Source organism: Phyllobates terribilis, unplaced genomic scaffold, assembly GCF_046119375.1.
Source record: "Phyllobates terribilis strain yellow unplaced genomic scaffold, ASM4611937v1 Scaffold_1__5_contigs__length_1240528914, whole genome shotgun sequence".
NCBI classification, from domain to species: domain Eukaryota; kingdom Metazoa; phylum Chordata; class Amphibia; order Anura; family Dendrobatidae; genus Phyllobates; species Phyllobates terribilis.
In genome coordinates, this window is record NW_027362761.1 from 232,482,259 (window position 1) to 232,503,009 (window position 20,751).

General features: G+C 41.7%; 2 protein-coding genes across 2 annotated transcripts in view; one reads left to right on the forward strand and one right to left on the reverse strand.

Moving 5' to 3' along the window:
• Positions 1-20,751, forward strand: part of IPO4 (importin 4) — a 200,623-nt gene that overhangs the window by 134,702 nt on the left and 45,170 nt on the right. The gene's annotated exons all lie outside the window — the stretch shown is intronic.
• LOC141254673 (uncharacterized) lies at positions 15,584-18,885 on the reverse strand. The gene is made up of 2 exons (XM_073671033.1): positions 18,336-18,885; positions 15,584-16,488 (listed from the first exon to the last, which is right to left on the reverse strand). The coding sequence occupies exons 1-2, from the start codon at positions 18,478-18,480 to the stop codon at positions 15,803-15,805; spliced, it is 831 nt and encodes a 276-aa protein (XP_073527134.1). The 5' UTR covers positions 18,481-18,885; the 3' UTR covers positions 15,584-15,802.

Genomic DNA, 20,751 nt, shown 5'->3' on the forward strand with positions numbered 1-20,751 from the left:
AAAAGGTATCTTTTTATGGTATAGGGCCGTGCACACCTTGCTAAATGCCTTTCTCTTCTTCGTCACCTCTGCCGAGTAGTCTCCAAAGACCAAAATCTTGTGTCCGTTGATTTATAGTGTGCGGAGCCTTTCTCTGAATGCTCTTAGAATCTCTTCCTTGTGCTTATAATCCAGATATTTGGCAATGGCCTGTCTGGGTCTTGGATGTGATACTTGTCTCTTATCCGAGTTGATATTGCCTCTTATTCCCTCTTGATCTCTCAGGGGGCCCACACTGTGTGCTCTCTCTACTCGACAGTTATGTTTGATACCTAGTGCCTGGGGTAGCTCGACCTCAAAAATGTTGTCTAGCTGCCATGCCGTTACTGATTCTGGAAGGCCCACTATTCTTAAATTGCTCCTCCTGGAGCGGTTTTCCAGGTCATCCAACTTGGTTCTGAGCGTGTCTGTTAGGTTAGTCAGGGCCCTTATTTGATTTGACATGGACTTTATTACATCCTCTGAGTCTGCTATTCGCTGTTCAGCCTCTTGCATCCTATTGTCCTGCATCTCAAATCTTGCCTCCATCTTAGACAGGGAGGCTTGTATTGCTGAGGTTATGACTAGTGATAAGCGAGCACTAAAATGCTCGGGTGCTCGAAGCTCGGGTCGAGCACATTAGAATACTCGGGTGCTCGACCCGAGCAACGAGCCCAATGTAAGTCTATGGGAAACGCGGGCATTTTTCTGCCCCCCCCCCCCCCCCCGCGGTCTGCAGAAGGTCAAAAATTGACCAAATCGATGGGAACAATGCTCAATTAAATGTCAGGCATGCAGAATATATAGGCAGACAGGCAGGCAGGGCATATAGGAGGGTACATGAAAAACATAGCAGGGCACTTGGAACACACTAGTGCCCTCCGATTTTCATGCACCCGTCTCTTTAAAAAAAGCCGGCCGGCAATTCAGCAACGGCATACACCGGTACCCGACAATTTAGAACAGAAAGAATAGAGCATCACACATAGATTAGATAGATAGAAACATGTCAGTCACATATATAATAAGTACAGTGATAGTGTTGGTTACTGTACTTGTCATTTAGTGTTAAAGGATTTATTAAAAAAATAATAGTGTTTTCATGCACCTGTCTCTTTAAAAAAGCCGGCCGGCAATTCATCATCGGTACCCGACAATTTAGAACAGAAAGAATAGAGCATCACACATAGATTAGATAGATAGATAGAAATATGTCAGTCACATATACAATAGGTACAGTGATAGTGTTGGTTACTGTACTTGTCATTTAGTGTTAAAATAAAGGATTTATTAAAAAAAAATTGGTGTGGGGTTCCCCGTAATTTTAGTCTCTAGCAGTGGTTAAGCAGACGGCTGGGGCTGATGTTTGAAGCCTGGGAAGGGGGTAATACCCACAGAGCTTCCCAGGCTACTAATATCAGCCCCCCAGCTGAATACCTAGCCTTTACTAGCTATTAAAATGGGGGACCCCAAAAAAAAATGACGTGGGGTCCCCCCTATTTTAATACCTAGCAAAGGCTAGGCAGACAGCTGGGGGCTGATATTAATAGCCCAGGAAGGGTACCATGAATATTGGCCCCCTCTCAGGCTAGAAACACCAGCCGTCAGCCGCCCCAGAAATGGCGCATCCATAGGATGTGCCAATTCTGGCACTTAGCCTCGCTCTTCCCACTGCCCTGTAGCGGTGGCAGTGGGGTAATAGGGTTGGGGTTGATGTCAGCTTATAATGCCAGCTGACATCCAGCTTGCCATGCCGCAGACACTGAGAAGCTCCTCAGTGTCTGGCTGTGACGGCATCCAGATGAGCCGAGTTCATGTCCAATGAACTCCGCTCACCTCATGCACGTCACTGACAGTGTGGGAGAATTCTCCTGCTCAAGCGCTGGGCGCAGCAGAATTCTCCCACGCTGGGATGGCATTGAGATGACAGACTGGATCGCAGCTGAGCGCTGCCATCCAGCTTGTCATCCTTCAGAGACGATGCAGAGCGCAAGCATGCCTGCGCTCTGCAGTGTCTATGAAGGATGGCATTCTGGATGGCAGCGCTCAGCTGCGATCCAGCTTGTCATCTCAATGCCATCCAGCTTGTCATCCTTCATAGACACTGCAGAGCGCAGGCATTCTTGCACTCTGCAGTGTCTCTGAAGCGCTACCTGCAGTGTCTCTGAAGCGCTGGATCTCAGCAGAGCGCTACCATCCAGCTTGTCATTCTTCAGACACTGCAGAGCGCAGGCATGCTTGCGCTCTGCAGTGTCTATGAAGGATGACAAGCTGGATGGCATTGAGATGACAGGCTGGATCGCAGCTGAGCGCTGCCATCCAGCATGCCATCCTTCATAGACACTGCAGAGCGCAGGCATGCTTGTGCTCTGCAGTGTCTCTTAAGGATGACAAGCTGGATGGCAGCGCTCAGCTGCTATCCAGCCTGTCATCAGAATGCCATCCCAGCGTGGGAGAATTCTCCTGCTCAAGCACTGAGCGCAGGAGAATTCTCCCACGCTGGGATGGCATTGAGATGACAGGCTGGATCGCAGCTGAACGCTGCCATCCAGCATGCCATCCTTCATAGACACTGCAGAGCGCAGGCATGCTTGCGCTCTGCAGTGTCTCTGAAGGATGACAAGCTGGATGGCAGCGCTCAGCTGCGATCCAGCCTGTCATCTCAATGCCATCCCAGTGTGGGAGAATTCTCCTGCTCAAGCACTGAGCGCAGGAGAATTCTCCCACGCTGTCAGTGACGTGCTTGAGGTGAGCTGAGTTCATTGGACATGAACTCGGCTCATCTGGATGCCGTCACAGCCAGACACTGAGGAGGTTCACTGAGGAACTTCTCAGTGTCTGCGGCATGGCAAGCTGGATGGCAGCGTTCTGCTTTGATCCAGCCTGTCATGTCAATGTAGCAGAGCTGAAGCTGTCCTGGGAACCATGGAAAGGTAAGGATGAGGTTGGTTTATTATTTTACTTTTATTGCAGAAGACATTGGCTTCAGCTGGAATGGGCAATACGGTAAGTATGGTTTAATTGAGAACATTAAAGGAATGTGTCTTTATTTCAATTAAAGGACTTTATTCTGGGTGTTTGTGTTTTTTTTAACTTTGACTATGGGTTTAGTAATGGGGGTGTCTTATAGACGCCTCTCCATTACTAACCTGGGCTTGATGTCAGCTGGCATTATAAGCTGACATCAACCCCAACCCTATTACCCCACTGCCACCGCTACAGGGCAGTGGGAAGAGCGAGGCTAAGTGCCTATGGATGCGCCATTTCTGGTGCGGCTGCCGACTGGTGTTTCTAGCCTGGGAGGGGGCCAATATTCATGGCACCCTTCCTGGGCTATTAATATCAGCCCCCAGCTGTCTGCCTTGCCTTTGCTAGGTATTAAAATGGGGGGGACCCCACGTCTTTTTTTTTTTTGGGTCCCCCATTTTAATAGCTAGTAAAGGCTAGGTATTCAGCTGGGGGCTGATATTAGTAGCCTGGGAAGCTCCGTGGGTATTACCCCCTTCCCAGGCTTCAAACATCTGCCCCAGCCGTCTGCTTAACCTCTGCTAGAGACTAAAATTACGGGGAACCCCACGCCAATTTTTTTTTTAATAAATCCTTTATTTTAACACTAAATGACAAGTACAGTAACCAACACTGTCACTGTACTTATTATATATGTGACTGACATGTTTCTATCTATCTAATCTATGTGTGATGCTCTATTCTTTGTGTTCTAAATTGTCGGGTACCGGTGTATGCCATTGATGAATTGCCGGCTTTTCATGTTTCACTGTGAGCACTGTTCCCATCGATTTGGGCAATCACTGTAATGCCACAACCACCATGGCTGTGGCATTACAGTGAGTGGCAGACAATCCCTGCATGATTGGTGCTCTAAATAGCGCCAGACATGCAGGACGGGGACCCGAGCTCCCGCCCGAGCATCGCGCAAGTACTCTGCGAGCTCTGAGCATCTCGAGTACTGAGATGCTCGGGCGAGTACCGAGCATGCTCGCTCATCACTAGTTATGACCTGTTTAATGTTCTGTGATATACGTGATGCAACTTCGCTGGCCATTTTGTCATAGTCTATGATGCACTCATGGGGTTTGTTCCCAATGTTGGCCTTGTGGCTAGTGCCTCTGCGTTTCCCTTTGAGCTCAGAGCTGGTCATTCTATACTCTGTACCTCCTTCAGCCAGGCTGATAAGTAGTGCTCTGGCTGTGTTCTCCCTGCCAGGCATTCTCCCTGCCAGGCATTCTCTGCATGAGGAGTTTGCTCCTCCCCCCACTCTGCACTAAAGGCCACATTGTTATCTCCCTCATAGTCTTCCATGGTGCCCTCTGTTAGGCTTTCTCCTGCTGTTATATAAGCCTCCTGTGTTGCATCCAGGACTTTCTTTTTATCTCCTCTCTGTCTCTCTTGCCTGTTGTTTGCCTCTCCCCTTTCCTGCTGTGCTCCTCTCTGTTCTCCAGCAGCATCTCTCCTAGGGGGGCGGGGAGTCTTCTCCACAGGCACCATGACACTCTCCTGATGGAGTGATTCATCTCCACGGTTCCCTGGGCCATCTCCAGTACCTGCACTCCGCAGCAAGTACCTGTCCATGCCGGTCACTTCCGCCTCTGCTCCTGTGGGTATTCTGGACCTCGGGCAGGCTCGGCGGCTCTGGATTAGTCGCTTTAATGGCAGGGTTTGCGGTAGCTGATTTCCTTCACCACTGCAGCAGCCAGGGCAGGAACAGGAAGTGTTAAATTACCTTTTAAAGCACACCTGTCAGCAGGAATGTGCTTAGTAAACTACATACACTGTCAGGTGGGCGCCATTATTCTGAGTAAAATGATACCTTTGATGATATCTGTCCAGTGATTCTTTAATTTCAGTTCTGCCATAATGATATGCATGTGCACTGGTGCTCTCATTATGTATTTATGTATTCCTATCTGTGCCTTGTGACAGGTCACTGTGCTTTCAGTGATCTGCCTACTATTTTACATACTGACTTTGTAATTTCTGTGTCACATTGAAATTTACATTCCCAAAATGGCCGCCGCGGCCGCCAGCATATGATACCTTTTAATGGCTAACAAAAATAAAATAGATGTTACAAGGCAAGCTTTCGAGACATCTTAGGTCTCTTCCTCAGGAATGGTATAACTAAATATATGAAGAAACACAAATATATACACACACACACACACACACACACGGCATGAAAATTTAAATAAACAAACTGAGCTTAGAGAGTGAATCCTTAATTGGGTTAGATTAGTGGTCTGCAAGTTTTATGGTCCCAAAATCCATGTAAGATCAGAGGCCTGGTTCTGTCACGGGTGTGTCAGGTGTAATAGACAGTTGATCTATATACACACACATATTTTTTTGTATTTCATTGCATATTTTGTTGTTGCTCACCTGATAGTTACACATGTTGTTATTTTCATTTTTCTGATTGGTCCTGTTTCAAGCTAAACACAGCCATTGTCATTTCCTTGCTATGCTATGATTAGGATGCCGGAAACGTGTCAGTTTTTATCTTTGTATGTTGGGTTTTATGGTATAAAGAAATAAAATAGTGCCTTTATTTTACCTGTGGAAGTGCCACTCTTTTCACTTTTCCATTTTTGCTGAGCCATACCAGCTGGAGTCATGGCACCCACCGGTTTTGCTCCCATGGACTTCCAACCCACAAAACGTGGTCAGCTCTGATTCTTTTTTCTGCATTACTTATAGTTTTCTTTGAAACAATTGTGCTTGCTGATTCCAGGTCTTTCTGTAGTTCTCTCTTGGTTTTTGGCTCTTAGACAACTCTTCTTATAATTCTTTCATTCCTTTCTCTGAAATCTTGCGGGGAGCACTTGGTCGTGGCCGGTTTATTGGGATATGATGTTCTTTCCACTTGCAAATTATGGCCCCAGCAGTGCTCGCTGGAGCCTTCAGTAGTTTAGAAATTCTTCTAGTAATTCCATCAGTATTGTTTGGCAACTATAAGGTGACGAAGGTCTAGAGACAGCTCAATAGTTTTATCCATCATGAGATGTTTCTTATGTGACACTTTGGTAATGAGGCACCTTTTTATAGGCCATCACTTGAACCAGTTGATATTATTTTTCACTAAGTGACAGGATTGCTTTCTAATTACTGATAGATTTCAGCTAGTGTCATGACTTTCCATTGTTTTTTGCACCTTTTTCTTCATGTGTTCAATACTTATTTTCTGGTGTCATTTCTCATTATAACACATAACCTAATTTATGGACATCTATGGTTTTATTTCTTTGCCTGTGTGGATTGGATGGGTTGTTACCGACATCTGGTGAGAATTTCATGTTAATAGCACCTTTAGAAATCTATTTAGTTTAAAAAAATGGTGACGTGTTCAATACCGATTTCACCCGCTGTATGTTTATGTTCATATGTGCAGAATACAGTGATGAGACAGAGCGTCGTAAAGTGCATTAAACTGTGTTCAAAGAACAAAGTACAGGCATGTAATAAATAAAGCGCTCACCGTTTTGAGTTGTGTTAACACAGGCACATCTCTGATGATGTCATTAATGGATAGTTAACTTGTTTTTACTGGACAACTCCCTGTGGATAGGTAATAGTTTTTTGATCCATGGGGGTCCAATTGCTGGGCTCTGCATCGATGGGCAGAACGGGGAACTTTTATCGCTATTAGAATAGAGCAGCAGTGCGCATGCTTATCTGCTCAATTTATTCCTTATGGAGCTGCACTCTTTTTCTGGCAGCACCATATAGAATGAATAGCGCTCCACTTTGTAACAGGGGTAAAAGTTCCCCATTCTGCCAATCGGCGCGGGTCCCAGAGGTGGGATGCCCACCAATCAGAAAGTTATCAACTATCCTGTGAATAGTTGATAACTTGTTTTCATGGCAGGTTCCCTTTAAGTACCAAAATTGACAGCCAAAATATTAATGGAGAATATCTCTACTATAAGCCGCGATGTGAGTCCTTTGTCCACCTGGAAATAGGAGCCGCATCTAACTTAAAGGGGTTGTCCAGTGAAAACAAGTTAAGTTAGATGCTGCTCCTATTTTCAGGTGGACAAAGGACTCACATCGCGGCTTATAGTAGAGATATTCTCCATTAATATTTTGGCTGTCCATTTTGGTTCTTAAAGGGGACCTGCTATATCCGCTAATGCTATTAACCTGCAGGTTAGTAGCGTTATGAAGGTGGCCAGCCACATTACTGAAATTGCGGCATTTGGGAGAAAATAAGCCTTATGTATCTCCATATTACAGTAACAAACGGGAATATAAACATGATAAAACAGTAAATGAAAATGCAGTCCACAAAAAGAAGGGAGTTGATCCAACACTTCAGGAAAATGCAAACTTTATTCCATTAGTGTTCCATTATAATTCAAAGGAAAATCCAGTTCTTTAGAATAGATGAATGCATCATCCAAGGAGAAAGTCCCAAGAGAAATATTTCAAAGTCCTGGTTGACGCGTTTCGAAGTGATACTTCTTTTTCATAACCTTTTGAGTATAGACCACAGGTTCTCAATGGGGCTGAGGACTGAGGAGTTTCCTGGCCATGGATCCAAAATTTCAATGGTTTGTTCACTGAGCCACTTGGTTATTACTTTTGCCTTGTGATATTATGCTCCATATTGCTGCCAATAGCATTTTTCATCACCAAATTACGCCTGGATCTTTGGGAGAAGTTGCTCTTGGAGGATGCTTAGATCCAATTCCTGATTCACAGCAAAATTGTGCCTGATCTCACTTCCTTGGATGAAAAGCAACCCCTCACATGAATGGCGCTTACCTTTTCTTCTCTGGACAATTTTTTTTTTTTTACGATATCACAAACAATCTGAGGGGAACTTCATCAAAGAAAATAACTTTACCCCAGTCCTCTGCAGTCTAATCTCTGTACTTCCTGTGAAGTTATTGACTCTTATGAAGTCCCCGTCTGACTGTTTGGGACATTTGGAAGACTGATCATTCTGATAAGAAAAGGTGAGCGCTACTAAGAATTGTGCATTGTCAACAGTAAAGCATCCTTAGACCACTCATGAATGCTATTGCACAGTTTTGCCTTAGAACACTGGCATAAATAGGGAATGGTATTTAAACATTTTCCAATAGCAACTTTTCCCAGCGATCCAGGAGCAATTTTAAGTAGTTTTCTATTGATCTTTACACCTAACCGTTACTCTGGCCCTGCCCCCTTACGCCACCTCCTGCATGACTCTCTGCTGGAATGTGCCTACGCTTGTGCTGGGATTGCATCATGCACCTCATGACTACCAGCTACTTTCTCCAATTGGTTGATGGACCACACTTCAAAAGAGAAGTCACATTGATGTGATGCCACCCTCGGAAGAATGCCTATGCCGAAACATGGGTCAGGAAGAGCACCATGCCAGCAGGAAAATTACTCCACGTACAGCATTAGTGCTTGGTGCTTGCTTGCTTTGAATTTATATATCAGTATTACTTCTGATATTACTGTGTATCGTATGTTAAACTGATTGCCTATTCAATATACAGTATTTTTCAGCATGATAGAGCACTGAGATACAAGGGAAAAAAGATAGGTAAGTAGCTCGCTGAACAAAACATTGAAATTTTTGGTCCATGGCCAGGAAACACCCAAGATCTCAATCCCATTGAGAAACTGTGGTTAATCCTCAAAAAGCTGGTGGACAAAGAAAAACACAGAAATTGTGATAGACTCCAAACACTGACTAGACCAGAATGGGCTGCCATTAGTCAGGATTTGGCCAGAAGCCCAATATCCAGCATGTCAGGGTGAATTGCAGATGTTTTGAAAAATAAATATTTAAAATACATGGGTATAGAAAAAGTTTTTAAACCCATCAGAGGTGGTGATCTCAGGAGAAAAATTCTGAATAGAGTAGAGTTTTTGGATTTTTAAGTTACAAACCCGTATCCCTTATGGTTTAAACACTCGACGGGATTTAACTCTACAGTACAATTGATGTTAGTTAATTCATGAGTTAGCTTTCTGGGTATTGTTTTTATCAGTCTTGTGTTTTTATAGAGCTCATATTCCTTACATTTCCTTCTAGCTGTTTGCTGATTTTAACTCTTTCCTCCCATTTAGACAGCTTGTTATTTTGTTTACTAATGAGTGCACCTGCTTCTTGATGGTGGCTTACTAACCCTATATATGTGAGTTGCCTCTATTTGACTACAGATCATGAATAAGGCTCGTCTGAGTTGAAACGCGTCGATTTGACTGATGTAATTCCTCCTTGGAGCAGATATGTGATGCTGCTTGTATTTCTCAGATGAACTCAATTTTTTTTTATCTTAGATTTAATAAACTACTGTTTTAACTTTATCCTACGCTGGAGTTTTTCCCCCTTTTTCTTTTTTGAAAAATAAGGGTCATCACTGTAAATATTGGGTCTCTGCATAAACTTGTCAATAAAAGTGTAAAACTTTATGAAATATGTATAATTGTACTTCAGCAACCATAGACATCTGACTATAAATCTAAAAACACTGCAGCCGAAAACTTTGTTTCAGGCTCAAAACTTTTGGCCTCGACTGACGTTTTGTATTAAATTCCATTACAAACTATATCGATGATAACAAAATAAATAAGGTCTGAATAAAAAGTTACAAATGTTAACCCCTTAACAACCTTAGGTTTTTCCGTTTTTGCATTTTCATTTTTTGCTCCCCTTCTTCCCAGAGCTAGAACTTTTTTTATTTTTCGTTCAATATGGCCATGTGAGGGCTTATTTTTTGTGGGACGAGTACTTTTGAATGGCATCACTGGTTTTACCATATCGTGTGCTGGAAAACGGGAAAAAAATTCCAAGTGCGGTGAAATTGCAAAAAAATGCAATGTTTTTTTTTTTTTTTTTTTTTTTTTACCACGTTCACTGAATGCCATTATTATTCACCAGGTCATTACGAGTCAGTTTTTTGCGCGTCGAGCTGACGTTTTTATTGGTGCCATTTTGGGGTAGATCCGATGTTTTGATCGCCCTTTATTGTATTTTATTGCAATGTTGCGGCGACCAAAAAAACGTAATTCTGGCGTTTAGAATTTTTTTTAACGTTAACCGATCGGATTAATTTTTTTTTTATATTCATAGATCAGGCGATTCTGAACTCGGCGATACCAAATATGTGTATGTGTTTTTTTTTTTTTATTATTATTTTATTTTGAATGGGGCAAAAACGGGGTGATTTAAACTTTTTTATATTTTATTTTAATAACATTTTTTTTTTACACTTTCTGCATGCTTCAATAGTCTCCATAGGAGACTAGAAGCAGCCGTTGTCTGATTGCTTCTACTTCATACAGGCGACAAGCAGATTTCCTGTATGCAGTACAAATGCTCACTTGCTATGAGTGCCGACCACTGGGTGGCGCTCATAGTAATTGAGACATAATAACCACAGGGGTCTGCTGCAGACCCCTGGTTGTCATGCCAACCCATCGGTGACCCGCAATCATGTGACTGGGTCTCCAGTGGGCGGGGCCAATGCCGCACTTCCGCGCGGCGATGTTAAATGCCGCTGTCAGAGATTGACAGCGGCATTTAACTGGTTAACAGTCGCGGGTGGATCGCGATTCCACCCGCGGCTGTTGCGGGCACATGTCCGCTGTAAGAATCAGCTCCGGAGCCCCCACTGAACCGACCTTTCCAACCTGGTGCGTACTATTACTGACCAAGTCGGAAAGGCGTTAAAGCACCCACTCCAGCGAGTGTTTTTTTTTTTTTTTTTTTTTTTTTTTTTTTTTCGGCACTGGTGTGATGCCACTAATGTATGTTCCCTAACCCTAATATTATTAGCAGCTGCCATCTTCAGCTGTTTCTGGCGGCGACCTCAACTTCTGACTGACTTGAAGTATTAAAAATAAAGCTGCTTTATGTAAAGCATGACACCAAAAAGAGAAAAATTGCAGCATCAAAAACGCATTGAAAAAGACGCAAGTACAAAATTTAGCTAATAGATACAGAAATGCTGCAGAAAATCTACAACATCAAAAACTCACCAAACGCTCATCGTGAGAACATAGCCTAATGCTAGAGATAGCTATAGTAATCGTATTGGATATTTGCTCAGTTAAATTTATTTTTAATTTAAATATGTATTGAAACTATTTTTTATATATTTTTACTTTTTAATATACTTTTAATAAATTAATACAAATATTTATTAAACTCATTTAAAATCACTCACACATGTAGGCAGTGCATGGTTACACAGTACTTTTAAAACTCATTTAATGTGTGGAAGCAGTGTTTGTTAATTCTGTTCCTTAGTGTTTGGATGGTGCGCCCTCTGTATTTCAGGTTCCATCAGTATTTCGATCTGTTGAGAGTCCTAAAAATTATATTGCAAATGAGGATCTTTCCACTGATGTTGAGTTAGTTGTGGGAATTTTTCCCAACCTGGCTGTGGCTTCCCTGCTAATGAATAACGCTCTTCATAAATCTGATTAATCATACCTTTGGGCATGATTCCACTGCGTGCCCTTAAATCCTGCTAACTACCAGTAGTGTTGAGTCATCTGAAGGATTTTATCAAATCTAATCTAGATTTACATTCACAGCTTGCAAGAGGACAATATCCCAACCAACGACATATATCATGATTTTCAGCTTATGAAAACCCTGTAATGCTATTAGTATTTGATAAAAACTGCATTTTATCACCCTCCCCCACAAACCCACTGACTACCATAACGCCTTCATAGCCAGGAAGTTTGAAGTTTTTGTGCTTTCATTTTCAACTCCCCTTCTTACAAGAGCCATCACTTTTTTAATATATCCATCGAACCAGCCATTTTTGGCTTTATTTTGTATGGGATTGAATGACCTCATTCACTTTATCACAAAATGTACATAAAATTGGGAAAAAAATCCTGCCTAAGTCAATGCGACTCCAGCCTTGGGGTCGTGCATGGAGCGGTTAGTCACCTCTCACTATACTGTGAGCAGCGGCTGTAATCACTGAACTTTGACAGCTTGCTCTGCACAGATGAGCTGCAGAGTGAGCTGTCAATCAAACTGAATGGGAGGGATTAAAGCCACGCTCGCAGTATAGTGAGCTATGACTGTAACCTCTCCATGCTCAACCCTATGACTGAAAGCGAGTGGCTCTCAGGAGGATATAAGTTAATTTTTTGAGAGGGTTATTATTTTAACCTCTTTGGGTGATGTGCTTGAATGCAACTGCTAAATACTGCATAAGATGGGCTGTCTTAGAAATGGCAACATTGTTTTTTTAAGCATTGTATTTATTAAATTTATAAAGCGAAGAAATGGTACCATCACAAGGCACTAGCTGTGCTGACAAAAAATAACAATAGAAGTTATTAACCTCCTACTCAAATCCTGAAAGAACAATAACAGAAAATGAACATTAAGGAGCAGGATGAGAAAATACATAGCCAAAATAGCCCAGATTGAGTGGAGTAATAAAGTCAAAAGAGCAGACAAAAAGGAAAGAAGAATATAGAGAAAAGCAGGTTCCTTTCATCTTCAGCTTCCATCTCACAGACAGGCAGGGTTTCAATATTGTAGCAATACAGCAGAGCTGAGAGCTGCAAAAAATGTATTTGCAAGAAGACATTTCATTTCTCCTGTTCTGTGTTAGTTACTTATTTCACACTTGTAATGTCTCCTTCATGTAAAATAACCTCTGGAGGCAGAATTTTTTTCCAGACAGCATCCTCCCCATAGTCTGGAAGATGTTACTTACATATAATAAAAACATGAATTTATCTGGAATATGGCTGTGTGCCCACGATGCTGTTTTTTAAGCGTTTCCGCAGCGGCAGAAACGCTGCAGAAACGCTTAAAAAACGCATGGTAGAAGGCCTGCCATGTTCCCCAATGATAATCTGCATGTGCTGTGCACATACTTGCGGAAATTTCCGCTGCGGATTATCATTGCAGAAAAAAACGCAGCATGTCCATTAATTTTGCGGAAGCGCTGCGTTTTCGCCGCCATTGACTTGCATTGGAATGCATGGATTCCGCATCACTGCATATGTAGATGCGCATTCCATGCGTTCCAATGTGCGGAGGGTACCGGGGTGCGGAGGGTACCGGGGTGTGGAGGACAGGAGACTCTCCTCCGGACCCGGGTACCATAGAACCTGTGAAAAATAGAACTCCCATGCCGGCAGCTCGCGGTGGACTGAAGGGACCTTAACTGACGTCATAGTCACGTGACGGCAGGTCCTTCAGTGTACCGCGATCTGCCGGCAGCCAGGACGGAGTGAAGCAAGACTCCAGGGGCCATCGGAAGGTAAGCATAGATTTATTTTTTTATTTTTAAACATTCTTTTACGGTCACACTATATATGCCGGTTGCATGGATTTACATAGTATAACCAAGTTGTCAAGCACTTTCCAAGTGAAGCTAAAATCGCTTGGAAAGCGCTTGTCAACCCACATGCGGAAATGCAAGTGAAGAACGCTTCACATCCGCATGTCCCTGGCAGGAAAAACGCATGTACAATCCGCATGTACAATCCGCATGCGTTTTTTCTGTCAGGGAGATGCAGAAACGCTCAGGAAAAATCCGGAGCATTTCTGCATCGTGGGCACATAGCGTAAGACATCAGATCTCAGATATCTAGGTATCATATTCCACTTTCTATGATCTGCATCCCATATATGAGGGACGATCCTACTGACAGATTCCCTTTAATACTGTAATTGCATTGAAATATACTGTCACAGATCCAATAGGCCTGGGATCTTGCGGTGTTAGCTTCTTACATGGTACTAATAGTTTACAGGAAAACACTGTTACAAATTCTGACATTTTTTGTTTAATATATTTTTCTCACAGGTGGGATGAAAAAAAAAAATTGGCAATAACAGCCAGTGCAGAACAACAACAGAACTATTGTGTTAGTGTGTCATGGGCTTATCATTCCCTTGACAAAATCATATTAAAGTGTTCATGAACACATAATCCCTTGTTTGTCGTTTCTCTGACACAAAATGGAAAAAAAAAGGAACACCACATAAACGCATGCATAAAACCATTCACACAGTCACTTGTACAGCTGACATGTGACACGAGCTGTGGATAAAAAAAATGGCAGGACTTGCTGTATGACATTTTTCTAGGATAAGTTTCACAATAAAGTGTTCTCTAATGAACATGTAGAGCAACATGTAACAATACAGTTGGTAGAATGTAAGCCCGCAAGGGCAGGGTCCTCTTCCCTCTGTACCAGTCTATCATTGTTAGTTTGTTTATTGTAAGTGATATCTGTATTTTGTTTCTAACCCCTCCATATGTATAGCACTAAGTACAGCAACTCTTCTCTGCCATTGACCCAATCTTTATTCACAGGCTGCAGCGATGATGTCTCGACTACAGTCAGGGCCGGTTTTAGACAAAATGGGGCCCTAGGCAAAAGTTTAAAGTGGGGCCCCCAATGCTCACATATTGCGCTGTCACACTGAAACATTTTGGTTATATTTACATGCGCTGAGTTCAGGTCGTTAAATGAGCGCGATCCACAATATTGCAGTTGATATAGTATGGCCCCATATGCCCCCATATAGTAAGATGCAGCCTCATATGCCCCCATATAGTATAATGCACTCCTCATGGTCCTGCAGTATTATGGCCACCATTTACTCGCTGATTTAAAAAATAAATGCATACTCTTGCCTCTCCTCATTCCTCCGGTCTCTGCAGAGCGTCTTAGCAGTTCCACTTCCCGGCGCGGGATGTCGTGACGTCATCGCGCCTCTGCGACAGAGGCAGAGAGGGAATGATGGGAGAGGGAGCGTCACATGACACTCTCTTCCATCAATGCTTTGAACTGTACCGGCATCTATGATGCTGATGCAGTTGATTGCGCGATGCAGGGGAGGGGGGCGGCGCTGGCATCAGCCCCCGCTGACTCATGGACCCTGTAGCTGCCGCGTGGTGTTCGCTATTAGCGGCACTCCACTGACTGGGGGCCTCTGAGAGAGTGGGGGCTCTAGGCAGATGCCTAGTCGGCCTACCCCGTACGCCAGCCCTGACTACAGTGCACATGACCACTGCAACCATTTGCTGGGTTCTGTTGATGTTGAAAGCACGACCTACGGATCTCAAGGATTGGTAGCAGCGGTTACATGTACTGTATAGTGATGTTACTAGAGATTTACGAGCATGCTTGGATGCTTGCCGCCTATCTTCAGCGTGCTCGAATGGTATGTTTGAGTCACTCTGTGCGAATGATTTGTGACTGTTTGACAGCTTTAATACATGTGAGGAATGCTTGTTTCTTAGTCATTCCTCACATTTATTAAAGCTGTTAAACAGTCGCAAATCATGTACACGGAGTGACTCAAACATGACACCCGAGCACGCTGAAGATACTCTTCAAGCACCCGAGCATGCTCGCCGAAAGGGTTAACAGAGCATACTCGCTCATCACTAGTACTGTAGTCTTGTCATCACTACTGCAGCCTGTAAATAATGGCTGAGGCAGCCATGAAGAATCATTGCTAGACCTGAGGAGGATGAATTACTCCTGTGTTTGTTACTGTAGACATGTGAGCCTGTGATGTCATAACAGTTTATCCTGGACAAGCCATATTAGATTTTTTATTTACTTTGAAGCACAATATTTTACATTCATTTACATCGCACTGTCAAAATAAAACAAAATATTTTTTTTCTTTTTGGACTTAAAAAAGAAAAAAAAAAATATATATATTTTTTGTGGAAGTGTCTTTTTAAATGATATTCATTTTTAAATAACACCTATAAAACTCAGTTGTAGAATCCATAGAGGAGGTTTCTGTGAATTATCAATGGTAATGTTTTGTCTGTTTGAGTTCACTGTTCTTGACTTGCACGCCTTCCAGTGCGCCACATACAGTGCTTGGTGGCTGAGAAATGTGAAGCCTTAAGAGGCCACACACACTGTCCAAAGCCAGAATAGACCATGAACTTACTGCGATGAAAGGAGGGAGGAAGTAGAATGAGACTATGGTACTTATAGCTACCAAAATAGGTGCCACTAGTCCCTTGAAAGTTCTTCTTTCTTGAACCCATAGACTTATGATTGATGTTTCCTTGTTTTCTATTGTGCTGTAGAATAAAGTGGTGCCAAGTAGAAGTCCAATGGAAGGAAGCAGACAGTCAAAGGTTCTGCTTTTATTAAGAAGTGTAAAGAGACAATGCCATTCCCTCTGGTCACATTCTGATTGTATTTCTACATATTCTGAAACCATATGTGTGCCATATGAAGCTGCAATTAGCCAACAAGTCAAACTGAGAAGACGAGACTGTACAGAGAGAGGTGTTTCAGCCATGGGTTTGCCACTCCATTTGTTCATACGTGAACGACTCCACTCTTCACTGAGGCATATCCATGGGATCAGCAGAGGAATATATCGATAGGTCTCATTTTGAAAGGATAAAAATTTCAGGAAAACAACATCTGTGCTGGGAGACAGTATCCAGCCACTAAACCATAAAAATAAAAAGAATCCTGTAACAGAGGAGTAGAGCGTTAGAATACAACTACATTGTGAGCACTTCTAATTTGTCGCAATGCTTGTTAGAGTTATGGTAGGATATGAAATTCAAGGTGCATAATGAGGTGGTAAATTGTTCATTAAGCAACATTTCTACTAGGTTTTTCATCTTTTCAGCTTTTTCTTTTTAAACTAGTTGTTGTTTTTCTAATATTGGCTGTTTTTTTTTTTCCATTTCCTGTTTTTCTTAGTTCAAGCACCAAAATGTTTTCATTAACTGTGTATATAAATGGAGAGAAATGTAAAGCTGTACCACAACTATTACAAAGCAGAAGACACCTTTCCAAAGGATAGGTATTAACGTGCTGATGATTGAAGATCCCACTGCTGGGACTTCACTGACCCTGAAAATGGGGGCTTGAATGAATTTGTCACACTGCTGCCAGTTCATCATTTATGGAACCAGTCATCCACAGCATTCCCATCGAAAATAGTACAACCTTTTTAGCAAGGAACAGATGATTTCTGAGCTTTGAGCGATCCCACCTTCATCTATTTTTCCATACTTTCTATAGTAGCTGTGCCTAATAATACTTTTAAGGAAGGAGGCCCATGACCAGTCTATACTCGGGCTGTGAAACACTGATATGTGAAACTGTACCTAGTCCTATACCCTTGTACAGCCACTGCCATATAATGAAGGGGGCAAGGAGTTCACCGTAGTGCCAGAGCTCCTACAAAGAGCTGATCTAATATTGAAGGCCTATCCAAAGGAGACTTGAAAACCCCCTTTTAGTACTTTTTTTTTTTTATTTTTATAAAAGGTGATGAGGTAACTTGATATATTACCATTAGTTATGCTTTACTCAGATGTCAAATGTATCAGAAATATCCTTGTATGTATTACAATGTGCCACCAGAATGGCAAGGCTGTTACTACTGTCATTATGGAGCCAGTAGTTGTTACCTAATGATTATAATGCAAACTGTAATCTGTGCGTTACAACAGTATGTATACCAGAAACAGGTAACTTAAGTAATGTCCTCAGATAAAGGGGCAATTTATTTGGTGAATTTAGAACTACTTGTGAATATTACTTCAATACCTTTTTGCAGAACTTTTTCACAGATAACATCAACAGTTGAATATACTTTCCTAAACAAAGACCTTTAGTATATGATGTGATAATGTATTACTATATCTTTGGAAATGTCAGCGGATAGGTCAATAAAGATAAGAACCTAGTCAAAGTCCAAATTATCATGTGTTACCAAGGTAAAGCTGAATACTAGATGTACACAGGGCATATGGTTAGTGGTCCTTTCAGCATGGCAATGGAGAGGACACTAGATTAATCATGGAGTCACTGTACAAGCAACAATTCTCATCCATTGTTCACTGAGCTCTGCATGGGGATTCTCAGAACCAGTGTCAAAATCAATAAATGTTGGAAAACTTGTAGAAGATGCATTCAGCGGCCATAGTAATCCGAAAGTAAAGTAGTCATATCTATGTGACCTGTACTATACATGGACATATGTGACTGGCTAATACGCTGACTGTCCTTGCTCCAATATCCAGTATATGACTATCAGTGTACTGTATCGCAGGTGGCTGGAGGAACAGCATTTATCTTTAAGCATTCAGTTTTGAGAACAATAGGAACAGTTTACAGTGCTGTTGTATGTTTGTTCTGTAATCAGCCTATGTTTATAATACAGGAGTAGGAACCTTATGTATACAAAGGGCGTAAATAAGAGCCAAGGAACCCTACAAATAACTTCAAAAACAGTCTTTAAAAGGATTGAGCCTAAAATCCTAGGCGTTGTACAAAGCAGCAAAATTAAAAGGCACTCTTACCTGTGATGACTGTATCTGTCATTAGCAGGATGAGCAGAGAAATGATAGATGATTGACTGTGAGCTTCTCGTAGGAACAGGAATGGCAAGCAATTGTAGCAACATTTTCCAAGTTGCATATATAGGACAGCCAGTTTTATCTCCATTCTGAATTGTGAGAGTACCGGGTTCACATGTAAACGTTCTGTAATTTTTTGGTAGTAGATGTAAGACTCACAAGTTCTTGATTGTCTGCATGGAACAGGTTCTTTCTATGTCACATTGTTTTTTCTTGGCATAAACGTGTTTGTCTAGGATGGTTTTGCCTTCTTTTCTCTTGTCACTCTCTTTTTTTCCCTCATCTACAAATCAAGAGTATCTGGTTTTGATGGCTTTGGGACAATGACCCAATGTTTCTCCTGATCAGAGCTCATCAAGTGAGCTGCAAACTGCTGTCTGAGCTTACACCTCTCCCTATGCTTGCATATTTGTTCTTCAGGTAATTATCCTGTAGAGCAGGTAGATCTGCCAGATCAGGTGGAGGCTCTCACTCCCCTTCGGCTTCCTCTTAGCAACGCCTTCTGCTCATAAACTGTCTTTTGGTGACCCACCCACCTGACTGGTTCCAATGTTGGCACCTGCTCAGGGATATTATGAAATGTCACTCTAGAATAGACTGGAAGGAAATATTTCATATTCATTGTCCTTCCCAACGAATTAAAGGATCTCTTCTCCTTTTTGATTTAAGATGTTTCTTCTTACATATTATTTTAGCCAATTTTGTAGTAAGGTCTTAATTTTTAATGAGTAAAGTAGAAAGTCAGTAATTTTTTTTTTTTGGCCATGTACCTACAAGGAATGACAACAGAAAGATCTAGACATCTACTAATGTTGCAAACTTTTTATCCTGCAATGTGGCCGTTGTGCAGTTTTCTGTTGCAATCCCAGTAAAATTGCCTTGATTTTTGAAAATCATTATAAAATAGTGAGTTGTACTAGACTATGGCCACCATATGTGAACACAGCCATAACCGCTTAAGGACGAAGCCAATTATGTCCTTAATGACCAAGTCAAATTTTACAATTCTGACCAGTGTCACTTTGAGGTAATAACTCTGGAACGCTTCAACAAATCCCAGTGATTCTGAGATTTGCGTGACACAGTGTACTTCATGATAGTGGTAAAATTTGTTCTATTTGACTTGTGTTTACTTGTGGAAAAAATAAAAATTTGGTGAAAATGTTGCAATTTTTGAAACTTTGAACTCTTATGCCGTTAAATCAGAGAGATATGTCACACAAAATAGTTAATAAATAACATTTTCCATATGTCTACTTTACATCAGCACAATTTTGGAACCAAATTTTATTTTTTGTTAGAAAGTTATAAGGGTTAAAAGTTGACCAGGGATTTTCTAATTTTTCCAACAAAATTTACAAAACCATTTTTTCAGGGACCACATCACATTTGAAGTGACTTTGAGGGGCCTTTATGACAGAAAATACCCAAAAATTACATTGTTCTAAAAACTGCACCCCTCTTGGTGCTCAAAACCACATTCAAGAAGTTTATTAATCTTTAAAGTGTTTCACAGGAACTGAAGCAACTTGGAAGTAAAAAATGAACATTTAACTTTTTTTCACAAAATGTTTACTTCAGACTCATTTTTTTTTATTTTCACAAGGGTAACTGGAAAAAATGGACCACAAAATTTGTTGTGCAATTTGTCCTGAGCATGACGAAACCCCATATGTGGGGGAAAACCACTGTTTGGGTGCACGGCAGGGTTTGGAAGGGAAGGAGCGCCATTTGATTTTTTGAATGCAAAAATGGCTAGAATTGAGAGCGGACGCCATGTTGCGTTTGGAGAGCCAGGTGCTTCACAGAAGTTTATAACGTACAGCCGTGAAATTAAGAAATCACTTTTTTCCACAAAAAATTACTTTTAGCCCAATTTTTTTTATTTTCACAAGGGTAACAGGCAAAAATGGACCCCAAAATTTGTTGTGTAATTGCTTCTGAGTATGAACATACCCCATATGTAGGGGAAAACTATTGTTTGGGCACATGGCAGGGCTTGTAAAGGAAGGAGTGATGTTTCAAACGCAGAATTTGATGGAATGGTCTGCGGGTGTCCTGTTGCGTTTGGAGAGCCCCTGATGTGCCTAAACAGTGGAAAACACTGACAAGTTATCCCATTTTGGAAACTACACCCCTTAAGGATTTTTTCCAGGGGTATAGTGAGCATTTTGAACCCACAGGTACTGCACAGAATTTGATTATTTTAGGTTGTCATATTGAAAATTTTCATTTTTTTCACGAAAATGTAGTAGTAGCCCCAAATTTGTGATTTTTAAGATGAGTAATAGGAGAAAACGGACCCCATAATTTGTTATGCTATTTCTCCCGAATGCGATGATGCCCCATATGTCATCAG

Coding starts and splice junctions, on each gene's coding strand:
- LOC141254673 (XM_073671033.1), bottom strand. CDS start 18,480: ATGGAGATAAAACTGGCTGTCCTATATATGCAACTTGGAAAATGTTGC. Junction 16,489..18,335: donor GACAGATACAGTCATCACAG/GTAAGAGTGCCT, acceptor CCTCTGTTACAG/GATTCTTTTTATTTTTATGG.